Source organism: Hyla sarda, chromosome 5 (assembly GCF_029499605.1).
Source record: "Hyla sarda isolate aHylSar1 chromosome 5, aHylSar1.hap1, whole genome shotgun sequence".
NCBI classification, from domain to species: domain Eukaryota; kingdom Metazoa; phylum Chordata; class Amphibia; order Anura; family Hylidae; genus Hyla; species Hyla sarda.
In genome coordinates this window covers 194,346,273-194,367,865 of record NC_079193.1, presented here as the reverse complement: position 1 = coordinate 194,367,865, position 21,593 = coordinate 194,346,273, and the positions used below count along the sequence as shown (strand labels likewise).

The following is a 21,593-nucleotide window of genomic DNA, read 5'->3' as shown; positions in this document are numbered from 1 at the left end:
CTCAGTATACTGTGTCTAGTCTGCCTTATTACAACAAAAAACATTTGTTACCTCTAGCATTACCTCTAGCATTAACAGTGCATTAGAAACATGTACACTACTGTACATAGAAGACCATATATGGCTTAAAATTCTATTGATCTGCTATAGCCCGTTACAGTGTCAGACTTAAAAGCAAATACATTAATAAATAACTCTAAATTTTACACAACTAAATATAATTAGGAAATTACAGACATTTGTTTGCTGAAAAAAAGATAACATTAATAACATCTGTTTATTAGTAATGTTTTTTTTATATACCCTGTCCATGATTAAAAAGATCTGTTTGTCAACATTCAAATAATGTACACTATGTTTGTATTACATTGTATTAATTGATATAACCTGATATATTTCATATACTGTAATGAAATTACGCATTTATACAGAGTGACTCTTCAACATTCACGTTTTTGGCATTTCATTTAGCAGAATGATTTTTCCATAAGACAATGGAGGTTGAAATATTTTAATATAGATCCCTATTTTAAGGATCCATTGTCTTATATGAGTAATACATCTTCATTATAAAGTGATGGCAAAACAGCAGGAAAAAAAATGGGCCAAGTATTGTCAATGTATTTCTTACTTTTTTTTTTATCCAGCTGAGCTAAATGTCGTGGGTCTGGCAGCTAGAACTCTGATAATAAACTATAATTGTTGAGGGTAGTTTTTAGTGGGAAAGCAGAGGTTGCTCTTGGTAATATAGTGTATGAAAAACATGTGAAATGTGTAATTGACTGTCTCTTCCATTGTGTGTCCATGCTAAAAATACATATATTCTCTGCTGTAGGGGCCAGTTCATAACTTCCTTCTGGTTTATGACCCAATATTGTTTCTTCAAAGCGTACCAATCCCAGTTGATATTCATAGTCTCCATATTGCTTTTAGTTTCTAAGTCAGGGTAAGCCACATGTCCATCTGTCCACATTGTCCACAGGCAACAAGGTGTGCTTATCCATTGGAAAGATAAAAATGGCAGACTGTGTGTATAGCCAACCTACAGAATCAAGAGCTAAATATTACCCCTTAAGGACCAACCTTACATTTTATTCACACACTTTTATTTATATTTTTTTAAAGGGAAAAGTCTGATTTTTATTAGGGAAGGGGTTAGATCATATTTTTTTTTTTAAATACTTTTTTATGCAGTGTTATAGCCTCCTCTAGTGGCTATAAAACTGAATGCACTGATCTCTTACACTGTTCAATGCATTGCCATAGGAATGCATTGATCAGTGTTTTCTCCGCTTTATTGCTCAAGCCTGGATTTCAGGCTTGGAGTAATCAAACACCGTTCAGAGAGCTGGGAGCAAGGTAAGACACCTCCCACTGTCCTGTCAGCTGTTCAGGATGCAGCGATTTCACCGCGGTGATCCCGAACAGCTCCGCTGAGTTAACCGGCAGTGTATTCTCCCATTTTAGACGCTGCAATCAACTTTGATTGCGGTGTCTATAGGGTTAATACCGGACATCAGTCCGATAGGTGATGTCTGGTATTAGCCACGGGTCCTGGTTGCTGATAGCAACCGGAACCCCGCAGATACGAAGTACTCTGAGCTTCTGAGCACGCTTCCCAGATCGGGAGCCGGCCACAGGACGTAAATATACATCCGTGGTCGTTAAGGGGTTAAAAGGAAATGCCCCCCAGTACACCCAGCTTAAACATTATATATCAAAACTTTATTCAATCCATATTAAAAAATGCATGAAATATACAGACTGGAAAAAACTCCACCCTATCACAGCAGGGGTGAATGTTAACGTATTTCAGACCCCTCCTCTAGGCCTTCCCTTATAACTACGAAGCCCAGCATAGGTTAAGCTTGTTAGCATTTACCCATAGCTCCACCCATAGAAATACCCATACAACATATTTTAGGAATGTGTGTTGATTTTATTTTACCTTACTTTGCATTGTACTTTTGCAAGTGATTTTTTTTCACTGTCACAAAGCCACATTAAACCATCATGTATAATAGCTGCTTTGTTTTGTCATTAATTAAACCCAGTTATGTTTAGTATTTCAGCATTTTACTGTGTAGAAGTGTGCAGAATACTTTTTTGTGGTACCTTCTGCAGCTGCTGCACAATGGGTGGGGATTTCTCTAGGACAGGTAGGAATCTCAGAGAGGTAATGGTGGGGTATTATAGAGGATACTACTGTAGAAGGCTTTTGAAAGCTTGGAGCAGTCCTGACACTGCTTTCTATATAGAACGTACTCTGCAAGCCTAGCCAAAGTATAGTAAGGAAGGCGTAGCTTATGATATAGTGAAATGTGAAAGAGAAAGTTACTCCTGTCCTGTCTTTTTTAACGTCCATATGACCCAATAAGGCATGCAATGTGATTAAAAAGAAAACTTCTTTCGAGCATGTAGCAGGTTTAGAAGCTAAGCCTGCTACATACACAATAAGTGCCAACTGGTATCAGCAGAGGGCACTCACCTTCAACGACTTAACCTGCGATGTGCTGCAGTCAATAGCAACCATGGGATTTAGGTTGATTATATGTGCTAGTCCTGAAATATCTCATGTTGCTACACTGCAGTGCATAGATATGGAGATACAGTGGTTCCTCAACATACGATGGTAATTCGTTCCAAATGAACCATCATTAGTTGAAACCATCGTATGTTGAGGGATCCGTGCAATGTGAAGTATAGGAAGTCATACTCACCTGTCCCCGCCGCTCCGGACCGTCACCGCTGCCATGGATATCACCCTCCATCGCTGGGGAGTCCCCGCCACTCCGGAATGTCTCTGCTGCCCAGGATCATCGCTCTTCATCACCGTCATCATGTCACTGCACACGCCGCTCCTATTGGATGATGAGACGACGAAGAAGGAGAGCAACGGCGATGCAGCGGAGCCCGAAGAGGACGGTCCGGAGCACCGGGGACAGGTGAGTGACCATCACCGGACCACACAGAGCACCTTAAACGGCTATCCGGCGGCAGCTGAAGCAGTCTGCGCTCCCAGATAGCCGTTTATGCGATGGCCCTGATATACAAAAGCATTGTATGTTGATGCTGCCTTCAACATGCAATGGCCTCTGAGAGGCCATCGTATGTTGAAATTATCGTATGTCGGGGCCATCGCAGGTCGGGGGATCACTGTATACTGTGTAAGTGTTACGCCTAGCGCTCCGGGTCCCCGCTCCTCCCCGGAGCGCTCACGGCGTCTTTTTCCCTGCAGCGCCCCGGTCAGTCCCGCTGACCGGGAGCGCTGCACTGTCATGGCCGTTGGGGATGCGATTCGCACAACGGGACGCGTCCGCTCGCGAGTCGCATCCCAGGTCACTTACCCGTCCCGGTCCCCTGCTGTCATGTGCTGGCGCGCGCGGCTCCGCTCTCTAGGGCGCGCGCGCGCCAGCTCTCTGAAACTTAAAGGGCCAGTGCACCAATGATTGGTGCCTGGCCCAATTAGCTTAATTGGCTTCCACCTGCTCCCTGGCTATATCTGATCTCCTCCCTTGCACTCCCTTGCCGGATCTTGTTGCCTTGTGCCAGTGAAAGCGTTTAGTGTGTCCAAAGCCTGTGTTACCTGAACTTCTGCTATCCATCCTGACTACGAACCTTGCCGCCTGCCCCCGACCTTCTGCTACGTCTGACCTTGCCTCTGCCTAGCCCTTCTGTCCCACGCCTTCTCAGCAGTCAGCGAGGTTGAGCCGTTGCTAGTGGATACGACCTGGTTGCTACTGCCGCAGCAAGACCATCCCGCTTTGCGGCGGGCTCTGGTGAAAACCAGTAGCCTCTTAGAACCGGTCCACTAGCACGGTCCACGCCAATCCCTCGCTGACACAGAGGATCCACTACCTGGAAGCCGAATCGTGACAGTAAGCCATCAACAATTTCATAGTGAAGTCCTTTAGGTTGACTTAAAATGTCATACCATTTAAGAAAAATAAATTAATTAATAAAACACCCCCTCAAAATGCTGTTAATGTAAAAAATAAAATATAATGTGAAACAGTGGGCAAGGGAGAAAAAAATTGAAACAAATCTCTATTAATGGGCTTTAAAAATGTTAATAAAAAGAATGGTGATTAAAAATAATTAAACAAAATGACAATAAATATGTTTTTAATTAATCATGTTTATTGAATACAATATAATGAGCCTTAAAAAACAGACATATTTGATAACCTTCTGTTCCTAACAATGTGTCCAATAAATGTCAGTTATTATAAATGGCAAACTGCATGACAAAATAAATTAAAAAATAAAATAAAACTTTTCTTTTTTTCTTTTGCCATTATAAGTTAGTGTTAAATATCAATTAAAACTGTGGCAAAAAATCATGGCTAAGAGAATAAAGGGAGGCAAAAACAAACAAAAAAAATGGCTGTGGTCCTAAAGATTAAAATGTTCTTTGTTCCTAAGGGGTTGACACGTCCACATTTTATTGCAATGTATGTTGACATGCGGCGCTCTCATCCACCTACGAATGACACACTCACCTGACGTCAGCAGGATTTGTCAATCATCAATCAAGCCAGTTGCAGCCCGCAACCGCCGGATATTACATATAAAGCACACAGTTTACTTTAGTTTGTGTGTGATTGAGAAAGGCTATCACTGCCGAAACGCGTCTTGTAATGTGTAAACGTGTAAATAAATCTTTATCTGCATCTAAGTTGCTGGTGCCGGGATTCCTTCTTTCTACCATTGGATGATGACGAAGGCCCGCACAGTGGTCTTCAACCTGCGGACCTCCAGATGTTTCAAAACTACAACTCCCAGAATGCCCGGACAGCCATCGTGGGTGGCATGCTGGGAGTTGTAGTTTTGAAACATCTGGAGTTCCGCAGGTTGAAGACCACTGATGATGGGATTTACAGGCGGAGAGTTCACTCGAGTATAAGCCGAGGGGGGTGTTTTCTGCACGAAAAATAGTGCTGAAAAGCTCGGCTTATACTCGAGTATATGCGGTATACTTTCATACAAAATAGTTGTTACCGTCAGACTTTACACAAACATCTAAAGGTGTCTGTAACACTTCTATCCACTCATATTCTACACATATTCTATTGATCCCAAGGCTGCTGTTTCAGAGGCTGCATCAAAAAACAGGACTACAAAATAAATATGTTTTTAAGCTCAGAATTTTTAGCAAAAGTGGCTTATAACTAGGGCTTTATTTTAAGTAGGTAACAGTCAAAAGTTCCATTAACCATGACTGTATGCATCCAAGTGCTTTTCACACAAAGGGCAGCAGAACTTCCTTATACAGTATGTAATGTATGCTGCAGTAAATGTGAGCTAGAACACTGTCTTGGTTCATTTTACTCATATTCCATCAATTTATCAGCAATTAGAACTTAACTAAGCAAACTGACATTTACCACAGTGAACACGATTTGCTCTGTATACTTTGAAGTCTACAGTATGTTGATTCTCAGAACAAAAAGTACAGATCACTTATCTGACTATCTGCTATTTTCTTAACCAAATAAAACCCCTTTAACTGTATGATACTTATTATTCTTATTATTACAAATTATTACAAATTCTTTTTATCCACTGTCAGACATAGGGTTAAGCAAACTTTTCAAAAAAAAGTGTGGATCTACATAAACCAGCAATGCAATAAGCCTCAAAATACATGTATTACACTGCCTTAGGGTATGGTCCCACATACCACTGCGCAAAATCTGCTGCTGAAGCAGAGCGAAATACATTGCGTATTCCCCGATTACCATATACACAGGGCTATCCGGCAGCAGCCCTATGTGTGCAGTGAGTTTTGGAGGCGCGGCTGCGCGTCACAGTCATGGCCCCGCCTTAAAAATGTACTGCTCACACAGGACTGCCACCAGAAAGCCCAGTGTGTATGGCGATCAGGAATTAAGCAGTGCATTTCCCGTTGCAGCAGCAGATTTTGCTCAGCATGTTGCTCAGTACGTGGGACTCTACCTTTAGAGTTCTAAAACTCTGTATAACACTGCTAGGATCACCTGGGAATGTATTTGATTAGTTTTAAAGTGGTTTTAAGTGTTTTTATTACTGCCGTTACCTGGCTTGCATGAGCCGAGCCTGGCAAAGTTTGGAAGCTTGGAGAGCCGCTTTCACCCAAGCGTTCTGAGCAAGACTGGGCTCACTGGGCTCAGCTCGCTCATCACTAGTGAGACAGTTACATGAATGGTAGTCGGGGATCTCTATATTTTCCCTGTCTTAAGTAACTATGAGGTTCAGGAAGCACACATTTCATCCAGGAAAAGCTGGGTAAGCCATAAGTAATCCAGAAATAGTTGAATCCCTAGCAGACCATAGCTTCTGAGCACTTTGATAAAGTCTGCTTTACATTACATACATACTGATGACAGTGCTCATCGTGAGGTGCAATTTTTTTTGTCCCTTATATAGTGGTGTTATTGGTAATATATATATATATATATATATATATATATATATATATATATATATATATATATATATATAGCACATATTTACACATAGGTATTGCAGGTAATCTCATATATATTATGTATATTGTACTGATGAAAAATGAGATTAAAACATAACATTTATTCTTATACTGATCAAAGCTCCAAAATAGATATGAATTTTTTTTAAAATAAGACACACATTATTCTGTGCTGCCATCATAGTGCCCACATTGAGAACATCAATTTATAACAGCAGTCTTCCATTCCAGGAGAGTCTATAACAGGCAGTACTGAGCACTCAATATTAACTTTGTATCCTAAATTTCATAGTCTCTTGACTCCAAGCATATATGTATATATAGTCCAAATGGAGATTATATAGCAACCTATGAAGTAGTCTAGACAGTAGATATTAAGACATGTCTCTAGAAAGCTTCAACCATAGTATTCCACATGTCTACTACCATGGATATCTGCCAATTAATATATTGCACTGTGAACAGGTTTAGTGTTTATCCTGTTGATATCACAGTAAAAAATTTCTATAGCAGCATAGGTATATAGTTCTTATTGCACATAGTCCTTGTGGTTAAATATGACAAATGTCCATAATCACCACATATATTCTTGTATAGATATCACAATAGTCACAAGAGCATAGTTCACACATAGGTAATGGATACAATGTGCATTAAGGTGCTGTCAATGGATACAGAGAAAAAAAACCTGTAGTCCTGGACTTGCTTCAAAAAGGTCTGATATGCCGGTGTGGCTGGTCAGATCCTCAAATGTTATTGTTCTTGCGATTTAATTCCTTATAAATTTATAAGAACAATAATTCCTTATTCTAGAAAAAGCAACCCTTAAGTCTTGACACTAGGTGTTTCCCTTGTTTGCAATCTGCTGTCCACTGTCGATTGTCGGGGAATTATGTCTCTAGGGCAAGACACAGAAAGTGTGGGTGGGGCTTATTATCTGCTATGAAAAGGTGAGGGAGAGAGCACAAGAATTCTTGGACTGAGTGCCTACAAGCTGAAACAATAGAGGAGAGTTATAAGGTATTTCAGCAACAACAGTTAGTGTAACCTCTTACTTGCTGCTATGGTTTCTTCAATTTCTGGTCACATAACACAATGAAAACCCTGTGTATCATTAGCCCCTCCACCTCTCTACATGCCATATATTATAGAGTAATATGCACATCATCCCCCAGTATACATATGGTCTGTGACGTGCACTTTCACCAGCATTATCTCATTGGCATAGTAGTAGGGACTAAGTGTTGTGCTGTCCTGTAATTGGCTAGACAACTAAGGGAGGAAGTCCTGTGTGTGTACCATTAGCAAACAGCTCAGCCCTGGTCTTATCCCTTAAAAGGGAGAGAATGAGAATTAGCTGTACACCTGTGATACCCTTTACTATTCCTGTTTATTGCACAGTTAGTGTTTTTCATTGTACACACAATGGCCCTGCATGTTGCAGGGTCATTTATCACTGGCTCAGCGTATCAAGATTACGTCACTAAAGGTAAAACTAAACAAAAAGAAGAGACGAGCCTGGCAAAGTTCAAAAGCTTGGCAAGCTGCTTTCACACAAAAGTTCTGAGCGAGACAGGGTTCACGAGACTTGACTCGCTCAACCCAAGTTTTAACTTTTTTTCTTATTTGCTGATTTTGTACCTTATTTGCCTGTGTGTTGCTAACCTGGTCTGTCAGACTTCTCTGAAGTCCTAAACACTTAGCTAGGCTAGGGACCGACATTCAATTGGGCGTCTCTTGTTAATGCTGATCTTCCAAGTTGGTAATGACAGTGGTTGAGGCAAGATTCAGATCTGCACTGATCCTTATGCTGGTTGTGACAGCACCTCAGGGGCTCAATAACAGCAGTGAGAGCAGTACAATCTCCTTGTCACCACTCTGAATGGTCAAACAAAATCATGCAGATTTTTTAAAATATTTTGAAGCGACAGGTACACTTTAACCGTGATCTTCTCAGAGTGTTACTTTGAAAACAGTAGAGTGGTCCTCCAACATACAGTAATAATTGGTTCCAGGATAGCCATTATATGTTTAAGCCATGGTATGTTAAGACCATATGGGAAATTGATAATTGGTTCTGAGACAGATAAATGTAAGCCCAAAACAGTTAAATAGAAAGAAGAAATAGCTAGATGCATAGATAGCTAAATTTATACCAAGTAAGAATAACATAACACATATATAGAAATGGCCTATAATAATTGCCATGATTTATCCAAGGGCCTAAGAAATGATCCACAACACCATCTTGCTGACAACACTGGCCCCGCTTGGGATGTAACTTGCCAATCCTCCTTTTCCTGTGACAATGAGCACTAAAGAGTTTCAAAGTTTATTGCTGACAATGCCAGTCATGCCTGGGCTCTAACCTGACACAAACTGCTCTCCTTTGTTTTACTCCTGACAGCAGGCATGGGGCACCCTGCTTAGAACTGTTTCCACTATGTTGGTTACTTGGTAAAAATACATATGGGGGAAGATTTATCAAAACCTGTGCAGATGAAAAGTTGGCTAGTTGCCCATAGCAAACAATCACATTGCTATCATGCCCCCTCTCGTAGGCTTGCATTGAGGGGCGGAGCATGACGTCAAACGGGGCGGGGGCTTGACATCACACGCTGCTGGCCCTGCGATTGACCGTAATCAGACCCGGAGCGAACACGCTCCGGGGACTAATTACAAACGGTGTGCCGCGTGCATGATTGTGGGCGTCCCCAGCTGCGGGACTCCCATGATCAGGCATCTTATCCCCTATCTTTTGGATAGGGGATAAGATGTGTAAGCACCGGAGCACCCCTTTAACCTCTTGAAGACTGCATTTTCAGATCATTGTATTGAAAATACAGCCCAGCACAGAGTGATCAATTTGTACTGTACAAAACATATGTGCAGTACATTTGTACCAGAGTAGAGTGACAAAATTGTGCAAGATTTTTTAGCAAGCTCCGCATTTTTTTATTTTTATTTTTTTCTGCAAAAACGAGACTTGCACAAAATAAAATACATAATACAAAATACATTACCAATCTGTATCTATATACTGATATTGCCAAGCATTAACTATAGGCTAATGTTCCCATAATTCTGCAACAAATTTTGTTCAGTTTTAACCCCTTAAAGACCAATACAATGAAGCCTGTAAGCCCCTTAAATACCAAGCCTGTTTTTAAAATCGGGGATGTCTGAATTTATCAGAGAATAACTCCGATAACGTTTTGCCAATCACGATAATTCTGACATTGTTTTTTTTGTCACAAGTTGTACTTCATGTTAATTGTAAAAGTTTTTATTTCCAATGCAAAAAATAATGACATAAAAAAATGCTATTTTAACTATAGTTTTCATATATTTATACTTACTGAGCAAATAGTTTATGAAATGTATACTTTCAGATGTCTACTTTCTTTTGACAGCATTTTTTTTAATTAACATTTAAAATTTATTAGAAGCCTAACAATTTTACTTAAAATTGCAGAACCAGAGATGGTAGAACATAGGAACCCCCCCCCCCCAAGTGACCCCATCCCTTAGTATTCACTTGGGTTAGTAGTGCGATATTTGAGACCTTTTTGTGTTGATGGTATTAGAATAGGTCAGTCAGACGGTCTGCGGCGTGCATTGTCATGGTCATCGTTTTGTGATATGCTGGATTGGGGAATAGTATTCCTAGTGACAGTAGATTAGTAGTACTAGTGACAGTTTATGGTGGACTGACTGTAGCTGCCTTATATCATAAGTCTTGTACGATCTAGGTGGCATTGTTAAACATCTGTGGTCATCTAGCCTTTTGAATACTGGGAGTCATAATACCAGCGTGGGTTATATAGATGTTTATCATAGGAGCACCGATATATTTATATATTGTTCTGGACTATCTGTTTGTATCGAGGGAAATTGATGGCATCAGGTCCCCCTTAGCATACAGAGGGATGTTGCCAATTTGATCTATTTGATGGTGTCCATGTATCAGTGAATCACCTTTGTCAATATTTTGCTTCGGCATATTATTGCCTGCAAGATTTGCAACTCAAAAAGACACTACAAACAAGTTGTTCAGCTATTTGTCTGCTTCCATGTTATGTATTGAAGGCTCAATGTTATGTACATATCCTTGCTACTCTAAGTCTCATTGTTGCAAGTATACAGTGTAATTATGTATCTGTGCCAGCTTTATTTGTAAGAATAAGTAAAGGTAGGAGGGCGGCACTGGATGTTTGCCGTGCACATGGAGGTTAACAAATCCAATCGTAGAAAAGACTCCCGGCACCGGCTTCTTTTTCAAATGCTTTTATTGTGCATATAACACACGCAAGTGTCACTTCCTGTCTCACGGACATCAGCTTAATTGTGATTGACAGGTATATAGACCAATAGATACAAGTGTAAACAAAAACCAAAACATAAAAGACTGAAGTACACGTGGGTAATCTGTCAGACTTCCGCAAGTCCCGTACCTATGTGAGTATACTATGTATCTGAAATGCAAAAAGAGATATCAATTATTATAATAGTGATGTGGTAATATAGAAATATATAACTCTATGTCAGTGAATATAAGACCATGATATGACAATATGTGCTGTATGACGGTATATGAAACAAAGAATATGAAGCAGTAAAATCATAATCTTGTGAATTATGTCAGAAAACTTGTTAACTCATAGTCCCTGTTCAAACCATTTGGTTCCAATGTATTTAATCTATGAATCCACGCGGCCTCTCTCTTACGTAGTATTTGTTTTATGTTACCCCCCCTCCTGGGTAAATGGACTTCCTCTACCACCTGAAATTTCAATTGTGATATATTATGACCCCTATTTTTGAAATGTGCTGGTATGGGAAAAAGAAGATTTTCACAGCGGATCGTGGACTTATGGCGGTTTATGCGGTCTCCTATACGTTGTACCGTCTCTCCAACGTACAGGAGACCGCATGGACATTTTATAACATAGATAACATTCCGGCTCTTACAGGTGAAAAAACCTTTTATTGCTATCTTCTTCCCTGTATGAGGATGGGAGATATAATCTCCCCTAGCCACATTGCTACACTGACCACACTGTAAGCATGGGAATGTCCCCTGTTTTTGAGATTTCAGAAAATGCTGTTTCTGTACTTTTTTATTACTGCCCACGTCGGCTCTTACCAGATGGTCTCTTAAATTGGGTGGTCTTTTGTTACATATGAGCGGGGGTGTTTTAAATTCCTCTATGTTAGGATATGATTTCTGTAAGATTGGCCAGTGGTCCCTTATGATTTTATCAATCCTATAATGTTGGGGATGAAAAGTCCTTACAAAAGGGATCCTCTTATCACTCTGACTTTTAATAATTTGATTAGAATTAGTGGCCTCTTGTAAAATCCTCTCGGGGTACCCCCTCTCTCTGAATTTATCCTGTAGCTCATGAAGACGCCTCTGCCGTGTACTAGTGTCACTGACAATTCGTTCGATCCTTTTATATTGTGACCGGGGGATAGATTTTTTTATTGCCGGTGGGTGGGCACTGGTATAAAGTAATAAATTATTCCTATCCGTCTCTTTTTGATAGAGGTCAGTATGAAGTCCCCCCTGTGTATCTTTGAGAACCACCGTATCTAAGAAATTCACCTTTTCTTGGCTTTCTGACATCGTGAATTTCAGCTCGGGTCTTACATAATTTATGACCTGAAAAAATTCCATGAGTGACGAATGTGGCCCCTCCCATACGCAGAAAATGTCATCTATAAAACGTCTCCATGCTCTCGCATGTGTCTGGAAAAGGTTATTAGAGAAAACGTATTGTTCTTCAAAATGGGCCATATAGGCATTTGCGTATGGGGGGGCCACATTCGCCCCCATCGCTGATCCCCGTTTCTGCAGAAAAAATTGGTCCTCATACAGAAAATAATTGTCATATAATACAATTTTTAACAGCTCAGAGAGAAAGGTTTTCTGAATGTCTGAATATGTGCTTGCATCGAGTAACCACTGTACTGCTTCAATGCCTTTGGTATGTTCAATAGAGGTATATAAACTAGTCACATCGATTGTGACTAGCCATGTCTGCGGTGTGACCTCATGTATCACTGATAAACCCTGTAAAAAATCTGTTGTGTCTAGGAGAAATGCCTTCATTTTTTTGGTCAGTGGTGTCAATGCCTTTTCAAGTACAATTGAAAGAGGAGATAGGACAGAGTCGACAGATGCCACTATCGGCCGACCCGGGGGATTGTGCAAATCTTTATGTATTTTAGGTAAGGTATAAAACACAGGTGTAACAGGTGAGGTGTTAATTAAGAATTCCCCCATTTTTTTTATCAATTATATTATTCCGTGAGGCATTGTCAACAATGTCAAAAATACGTTTCTGTATAGCATTCAAAGGGTCGTGAGATAACAGCTCATATGTATCCCTGTCAGACAACTGGCGTAAAATTTCATTTTTGTATTGCTCAGTATTCATAACAACAATTGAGCCGCCCTTATCTGCGGGCTTAATGGTAATCATTTTGTCTGACATCAGATCCATAAGAGCCGTCCTCTCACCTGCAGATAAATTGTTAAACATTTTTCCTTCAACATTCTGTGTTTGTTTAGACACTGTTGCCACATCATTTTTCACAAGGTTAACAAAAGTTTCCACTGCATGTTGTGATTTTGGTGGCATGAAGGAACTTTTGTTTCTAAGTCCCAACTCTTCCAATTTAAATATCCCACTCTGCTCCTCACTAGACACAGTCTGGATAGTTTTATCAGCAAAGAAAGTCTTAAGACGAATATTGCGGAAAAGCCGCTCTAATGAAATGTCCAAATCAAAAGTTTTCAATCTATTAGTGGGACTGAAAGACAGTCCCTTTTGTAATAATTTCATTTCCTGGGGATTCAGGCATTTGGAGGAGATATTAATGTCAAGTGACGTCTCCCTACCTGAGCTCGTGTCATGACGCTGCTTGTCGGTTCTCCTATGATTTCGCCCCCCGCGTCTGCTCTTCCTCGCCGGGGGCGTCGCCGAAAATTTGGACGCGAACCACGATATGAAGAGGTTGGATAATCGCTGCCAGAACTGGAAGATCTGTAATCTCCTCCTTGTTGCGGTCTGTAAAAACCTCTGAAAGATGCATCCCTCCATCTGTACACCTTGTTCTGCAGGTAATCCTCTGTATCTCTTAAATATTTCTTACGTTTCCTTTGCTCCAACTCCTTACGATAGGTATCAATCTGTGTGGTGAGGGATTCCTTCAGATTCGCAAAATCTTCAGTTTTTAATGTATCTTTCAATTGTTGCTCTATCGTAGAGATTTCACTTTTGATCGTGGCTGTAGTTTCTTGTAGTTGCTCAATGGTAAGGAGAATAATGTCCATTGAACACTTATTCAATATCTGTTCAAATTTATCGCAATAACTTGGTATATCAGAAAATAATGTAGGTCTCAACGATACCCGTAATCCCCGGGGTATTTTCTTGGTGCGGTAATATTCCGCTAGAGTCACTGAATGCAAGTCATATGATGTCAATCTTCGCACTTCCCGCTCCAGTTTGCGTTTCTTTACCTCGCTAGCCGGTATTTGCAGAAAATCCGCGGAAGTACCCACATCAGCTAAGATCCGTTCAGAATCGTCTTCACTGAACATGGGATTCGACATCTGGTAGTGCTCCGTGCACGCTCCTTAGCAGAGTAAGTAAAGGTAGGAGGGCGGCACTGGATGTTTGCCGTGCACATGGAGGTTAACAAATCCAATCGTAGAAAAGACTCCCGGCACCGGCTTCTTTTTCAAATGCTTTTATTGTGCATATAACACACGCAAGTGTCACTTCCTGTCTCACGGACATCAGCTTAATTGTGATTGACAGGTATATAGACCAATAGATACAAGACCCGAGCTGAAATTCACGATGTCAGAAAGCCAAGAAAAGGTGAATTTCTTAGATACGGTGGTTCTCAAAGATACACAGGGGGGACTTCATACTGACCTCTATCAAAAAGAGACGGATAGGAATAATTTATTACTTTATACCAGTGCCCACCCACCGGCAATAAAAAAATCTATCCCCCGGTCACAATATAAAAGGATCGAACGAATTGTCAGTGACACTAGTACACGGCAGAGGCGTCTTCATGAGCTACAGGATAAATTCAGAGAGAGGGGGTACCCCGAGAGGATTTTACAAGAGGCCACTAATTCTAATCAAATTATTAAAAGTCAGAGTGATAAGAGGATCCCTTTTGTAAGGACTTTTCATCCCCAACAATATAGGATTGATAAAATCATAAGGGACCACTGGCCAATCTTACAGAAATCATATCCTAACATAGAGGAATTTAAAACACCCCCGCTCATATGTAACAAAAGACCACCCAATTTAAGAGACCATCTGGTAAGAGCCGACGTGGGCAGTAATAAAAAAGTACAGAAACAGCATTTTCTGAAATCTCAAAAACAGGGGACATTCCCATGCTTACAGTGTGGTCAGTGTAGCAATGTGGCTAGGGGAGATTATATCTCCCATCCTCATACAGGGAAGAAGATAGCAATAAAAGGTTTTTTCACCTGTAAGAGCCGGAATGTTATCTATGTTATAAAATGTCCATGCGGTCTCCTGTACGTTGGAGAGACGGTACAACGTATAGGAGACCGCATAAACCGCCATAAGTCCACGATCCGCTGTGAAAATCTTCTTTTTCCCATACCAGCACATTTCAAAAATAGGGGTCATAATATATCACAATTGAAATTTCAGGTGGTAGAGGAAGTCCATTTACCCAGGAGGGGGGGTAACATAAAACAAATACTACGTAAGAGAGAGGCCGCGTGGATTCATAGATTAAATACATTGGAACCAAATGGTTTGAACAGGGACTATGAGTTGACAAGTTTTCTGACATAATTCACAAGATTATGATTTTACTGCTTCATATTCTTTGTTTCATATACCGTCATACAGCACATATTGTCATATCATGGTCTTATATTTACTGACATAGAGTTATATATTTCTATATTACCACATCACTATTATAATAATTGATATCTCTTTTTGCATTTCAGATACATAGTATACTCACATAGGTACGGGACTTGCGGAAGTCTGACAGATTACCCACGTGTACTTCAGTCTTTTATGTTTTGGTTTTTGTTTACACTTGTATCTATTGGTCTATATACCTGTCAATCACAATTAAGCTGATGTCCGTGAGACAGGAAGTGACACTTGCGTGTGTTATATGCACAATAAAAGCATTTGAAAAAGAAGCCGGTGCCGGGAGTCTTTTCTACGATTTTATTTGTAAGAATTTCTGTACCATCTTGTCACTTTATTCCCCTTTCTATGTGCATTTCTAGATTATATATATATATATATATATATATATATATATATATTCATTGTTTTTGTGATCCCCTGATGAACCGCTGTATATCATAAGATACATGGGGAAACGCATTGGGATGTACAGGTGTTCATCATAGGAGAACTGATTAACCTAGATTTGATATTTTTTTTTTTTTTTTTTGTAATTGGACCGCTATGGGAGTTTTAAATAATTTAATAAATGTATGTTTTTAGTTCAATGGGATTTTAGATTTTCTTTATAAACTAGCTAATTGACACTGGTGAGTCTAATTGTCAGTGATAGTGTACGCTTAGCAGTGCCTACAGATCTAAGGACTATAACGTGCATCCCTGCAGGACGTGTATATGTGTCCTTGGTCCTTAAGCTGTTAAGGTAGATGTTTTAGGATAATGTATATTTTTTACAGTGATTACTTTATATTAATCACACATGATTATATTGATTATATTGTGTACTACTTTCGCCTGTTATTTATGTTTACAACAGGTGTGTTGTGGTGATGTTGCCACTATATATTTCATGGTTGTATATAGAATAATTTAAAGGTGTACTCTCGTGGAAAACTTTTTTTTTTAATCAACTGGTTCCAGAAAGTTAAACAGATTTGTAAATTACTTCTATTAAAAAAATCTTAATCCTTCCAGTACTTATTAGCTGCTGAATACTACAGAGGAAATGGTTTTCTTTTTGAAACACAGAGCTCTCTGCTGACATCATGACCACAGTGCTCTCTGCTGACATCTCTGTCCATTTTAAGAACTGTCCAGAGTAGGAGAAAATCCCCATAGCAAACATATGCTGCTCTGGACCGTTCTGTCAGCAGAGAGCACTGTGGTCATGATGTCAGCAGAGAGCTCTTTGTTCCAAAAAGAAAACCATTTCCTCTGTAGTATACAGACCCTAAAAAGTACAGGAAAGATTAAGATTTTTTAATAGAAGTAATTTACAAATCTGTTTAACTTTCTGGCACCAGTTGATTTAAAAAAAAAAGTTTTCCAGGGGAGTACCCCTTTAACCCCTTAACGACGCAGGACGTATATTTACGTCCTGCGCCGGCTCCCGCGATATGAAGCGGGATCGCGCCGCGATCCCGCATCATATCGCGTCGGTCCCGGCGCTAATCAACGGCCGGGACCCGCGGCTAATACCACACATCGCCGATCGCGGCGATGTGCGGTATTAACCCTTTAGAAGCGGCGGTCAAAGCTGACCGCCGCTTCTAAAGTGAAAGTGAAAGTGACCCGGCTGCTCAGTCGGGCTGTTCGGGACCGCCGCGGTGAAATTGCGGCGTCCCGAACAGCTGATCGGACACCGGGAGGGCCCTTACCTGCCTCCTCGGTGTCCGATCGACGAATGACTGCTCCGTGCCTGAGATCCAGGCAGGAGCAGTCAAGCGCCGATAATGCTGATCACAGGCGTGTTAATGCACGCCAGTGATCAGCATTAGAGATCAGTGTGTGCAGTGTTATAGGTCCCTATGGGACCTATAACACTGCAAAAAAAATTTTAAAAAAAAGTGTTAATAAAGGTCATTTAACCCCTTCCCTAATAAAAGTTTGAATCACCCCCCTTTTCCCATAAAAAAAATAAAACAGTGTAAAAAAAATAAAAAATAAACATATGTGGTATCGCCGCGTGCGTAAATGTCCGAACTATAAAAATATATCATTAATTAAGCCGTACGGTCAATGGCGTACGCGCAAAAAAATTCCAAAGTCCAAAAAAGCGTATTTTGGTCACTTTTTATATCATTAAAAAATGAATAAAAAGTGATCAAAAAGTCAGATCAAAACAAAAATCATACCGATAAAAACTTCAGATCACGGCGCAAAAAATGAGTCCTCATACCACCCCATTCGTGGAAAAATAAAAAAGTTATAGGGGTCAGAAGATGACATTTTTAAACGTATAAATTTTCCTGCATGTAGTTATGATTTTTTCCAGAAGTGCGACAAAATCAAACCTATATAAGTAGGGTATCATTTTAACCGTATGGACCTACAGAATAATGATAAGGTGTAATTTTTACCGAAATATGCACTGCGTAGAAACGAAAGCCCCCAAAAGTTACAAGATGGCGTTTTTTTTTCGATTTTGTCGCACAATGATTTTTTTTTCCGTTTCGCCGTGCATTTTTGGGTAAAATGACTAATGTCACTGCAAAGTAGAATTGGCGACGCAAAAAATAAGCCATAATATGGATTTTTAGGTGGAAAATTGAAAGGGTTATGATTTTTAAAAGGTAAGGAGGAAAAAACGAAAGTGCAAAAACGGAAAAACCCTGAGTCCTTAAGGGGTTAAAAAATGTAAATACCTTTTTTTGTAGTATTTGTAGTTGTTCTAAAACTTCCTGTCTATTAGTGATTCCGCCTGAGCAACCAAGAGTCATTTTTGTGATGTTGTTCATAACTCCCTCTTGTCCTTTGATCTCTGAAAACAGTCTTTAAAATGTAAATGAAGAAATCCTGAAGCATTATCTTGTGATTTCTTTCATATGAGAGTCATGTTCTAGTATTCCTAATCTTACTAATATATCTTAACGTTACACAAGAAGCAGTTATTACAAGAATAGTGCCTTTAAATGGGGTTTTCTGTCAGAAATTGTTTTATTTTTATAAAGATGCACAGGCTGTCTGCTTTAAAAAAAAATAAAAAAAAACACGTATGTGCTATACCTTCCCCTGCAGGAACACTGCTTCTAGTCTCCCATGCTTTCCTCTTTTAGGTGCTGAGGGTCAATATGTTGATTGCCTATGTCAGTCTTATTTTGACTATTTAGTGCTCTTGAGGCAAAACTTTGGCAAAAGCTTCTCGATAAGGGTGAAAAGAAAAAAGGATAAAGACTGAGAGTATTGATTGTATCCACTCTGTGTACATTCTCTGAAAGTTACTGTATACACTCTTAGACAGCTATACTTTATCTAGAATAACTTGTGTGCTCCATGGAGCTTTCCCACCATTCCCCACTTAAAGCTACTATGTACAACCATCTCCTCCCTACTGCTATCTCTAAAACTGAGAGTAAACAGGGAGTAGCTGAGTGATCCCACACAGCAAGGAACCATGGATTGATCACTCCTGGCCACTCCTGACTTTCCCCTCTTTTCAAATTGGTACTGCGCTGCTCTCTAGATTTGGATTTGGCTCACCTTTTTATGTAATGTAGGGACTGGCACCATGGTTGGAGGCCATCTTATTAAGTAGGCGGGCACCCCAAAATTCTGGGACAGAGGTCTGGGTGAGCTCAGGGTTTCACTTGTTTCTGCCAAGCCAGTTACTTTTTTACATCCAAAAGGATATGGAAGATTTCCCCAACAACCATTGCAAAGGCATACTTAAATACTTATTTTTTTTTTTTTACAAAATATACCAGAATAAAGTGTGCAAGAAAAAGTAAAGTCCAGCTGATTAAAACATTAATTATCCTCTTACTATCCCACAAAACATACTTATTGATTATATTTTGTTGTGTTTTTGTGTTTCCACGTTCAAAGTATTAAAAATTCTGTATAACTTTTGATATGTCATTTCAGCTTTCTTCTTAATTTTCATTATGTTGCCAATTTGGCAAATGAAAAAGGGACAAGGAAAAGCTAATTATTTATATTACAAGCAGCTTATTTCAGTGGAAAATGCCCCTAAAAGACATTTGTGCCAACTCTTACAATTTCAAAGCTGTTACAGACTTTTACATGTTAGTATCTAGAAAGCACACAACTTCAAAGGTTTTAAGATAAATATAAATGCAATTATTAACAGGCATTCACTTTCACCAATGTGGAATAGAAAAGATCAAGTATTTTCTGAAAAAGAAAACAATAGTCAAAATATGGTTTGGATTCAAAAGTAGTGTATTAACTACACATTTCTAATAATAGAGTAACAGAATAACCCAGGGCAAAAACTGTACATTTAGTTTTGGGGCCAACATGTCATATCATAACTAACTCTTTGAACTTTGCAAAAGTTTGATCCAATATTGTTGGCGCCAAGACCACAATATTATACTTATTCTGAACATTTATGTCTTGTGGCCTGATTCACATACTGCATTAAGCAGCATTTTTTAATGGGGAGAGGGGAATACTTCCTCTTTTTTTATTTTTATCTTCAAGGAGACATTTTTTTTTTCCTGTCAACCTACTTGTGTGAGGGCTTGTTTTTTTCAGGCAAATTGTCCTTTCCTATGGCAACATAACAGTTTTTGATTGTATTCTGTTTGTATTTGTTTTTATTTATTTATTTATTTTGGGAGGGGGCGGAGCAATTCTTGAAGGTGTGTTGGCATGGTCATGTGAAGGTATGCCACCACCTGATGGTTCAGGTCCTACTCCAGGTCTACCTGCTGCTGATAAATTGCTTCACTATGCGGAGGAAGAAAGCAATGCATCAGCGACTGTAGACTCAGGCTTCTGCTGGTACTGCTCCGGCCACCTCAACCCTCCCCAGCAGCCATGACAGTAGAAGGTGAGCGCAGAGGGCCCCCCCGAGTCAGACCTGCGAGAGGATGGATGATGACGCAGAAAGGCATTGGCCAACTGACCACGTAGGATGTCTCTGTAGTAGGTCAGTTTGTCCTCCCTCTCAGTGGGTGTTAAAAAGGCCCCCATTTTGTGCCGGTAATGAGGGTCCAATAAAGTGGAGAGCCAGAAGTCATCCCTCTGCCGAATGGTGACAATTTGGCGGTCACTACGCAAGTGAGCATGCATCGTTTCATTTGTGCAGGGAATCGGAGGGACTCCCTGCCTCCATCTCCACTGCATACTGCCACGGTGTGTCTGGGTCCTCTATCTCGCCTTCCTCATAACCCTCTAGCTCATCTGGCTGCTCCTTCTCCTCCTCTCCTGTCAGATGACTAGAAAAACTGCACATCTCGCAAAACCTAAACTGTGCTCCAGTGTGCTCCACTCTTGTTCCACTTCCTTCCGGGAAGGTAGGCTGCCACTAAGCAGGTGGTCTACCCAGGCCACGTATGGCTCCAGGCTTTCCACTTCTGCCACCATGCTGACTGCCAACCATGCTACCACCTTGCTAGCTCAGCTGCTGCCTCATGGGCAACCTACAACCCTCTTCTCCTGATGATGATGAAGCCCTTTCTGCACCCAGATCCCAAGTGCGATCTGCTTCATCATCATCGAGTTGTGCATGCACATCACTGATGTCCTATTCAGGTTTCTCAACAGTGTCTGCTTCAGGACCCTGAACGCTCGCAACACCACATCCCACGTCACTCTCCTAATCACTACGTGCCCGCCTAGCAGAGGACGTGGCAAATATCTCCTCCACTTTATGGCTGGGCAGCAGCTGATGACTGTCCTCTATTTAGTGAGGACGATCTAATAGTGGAGTTGAACCCACTGCATAAGATACTTCTGTCGGGGAGGGAACAGCATAGGACAGAGGCAATGGGAGGACAGGGACTGCTCCCGGGCCATGCCAACTGAGGGTTGTGTCTGAGGAACCCATCAACTGTTGACTGGGGGTGTCAGATGTCACTTGTGATGAAGTGGATGACCGTGTTAACCAATCGATGACGGCAGATGGGTTGCTGGTCGAGACATGACCACTAGCTGATACCAAGAGCTCAGACCTCTCGCTGCGACTCATGGATAAGGATATGTATTATAAACCATTTTTGAGAATTCCAGAGGGTATAGGGTTCTGACACCCAAGGGGAGTTCATTTAAAAAATGATAAAAGAGTATTTCTAATTATAATCTGGTAATTGGAGTGTGACTGTATATTAATTTTAGTGACAAGTGGACTTGGTCTAAATATATATCACTTATCA

At 40.4% G+C, this 21,593-nt stretch overlaps 2 protein-coding genes across 2 annotated transcripts in view; one reads left to right on the top strand and one right to left on the bottom strand.

The window, feature by feature from the left end:
* The window catches only part of CDH18 (cadherin 18), a 670,758-nt gene that overhangs the window by 387,896 nt on the left and 261,269 nt on the right, over positions 1-21,593 (top strand). The gene's annotated exons all lie outside the window — the stretch shown is intronic.
* On the bottom strand, positions 10,858-14,129 carry LOC130273712 (uncharacterized). Its single transcript, XM_056520958.1, has 2 exons — positions 13,377-14,129; positions 10,858-10,944 (listed from the first exon to the last, which is right to left on the bottom strand). Exons 1-2 carry the CDS (start codon positions 14,091-14,093, stop codon positions 10,924-10,926), a joined length of 738 nt encoding a protein of 245 aa, XP_056376933.1. The 5' UTR covers positions 14,094-14,129; the 3' UTR covers positions 10,858-10,923.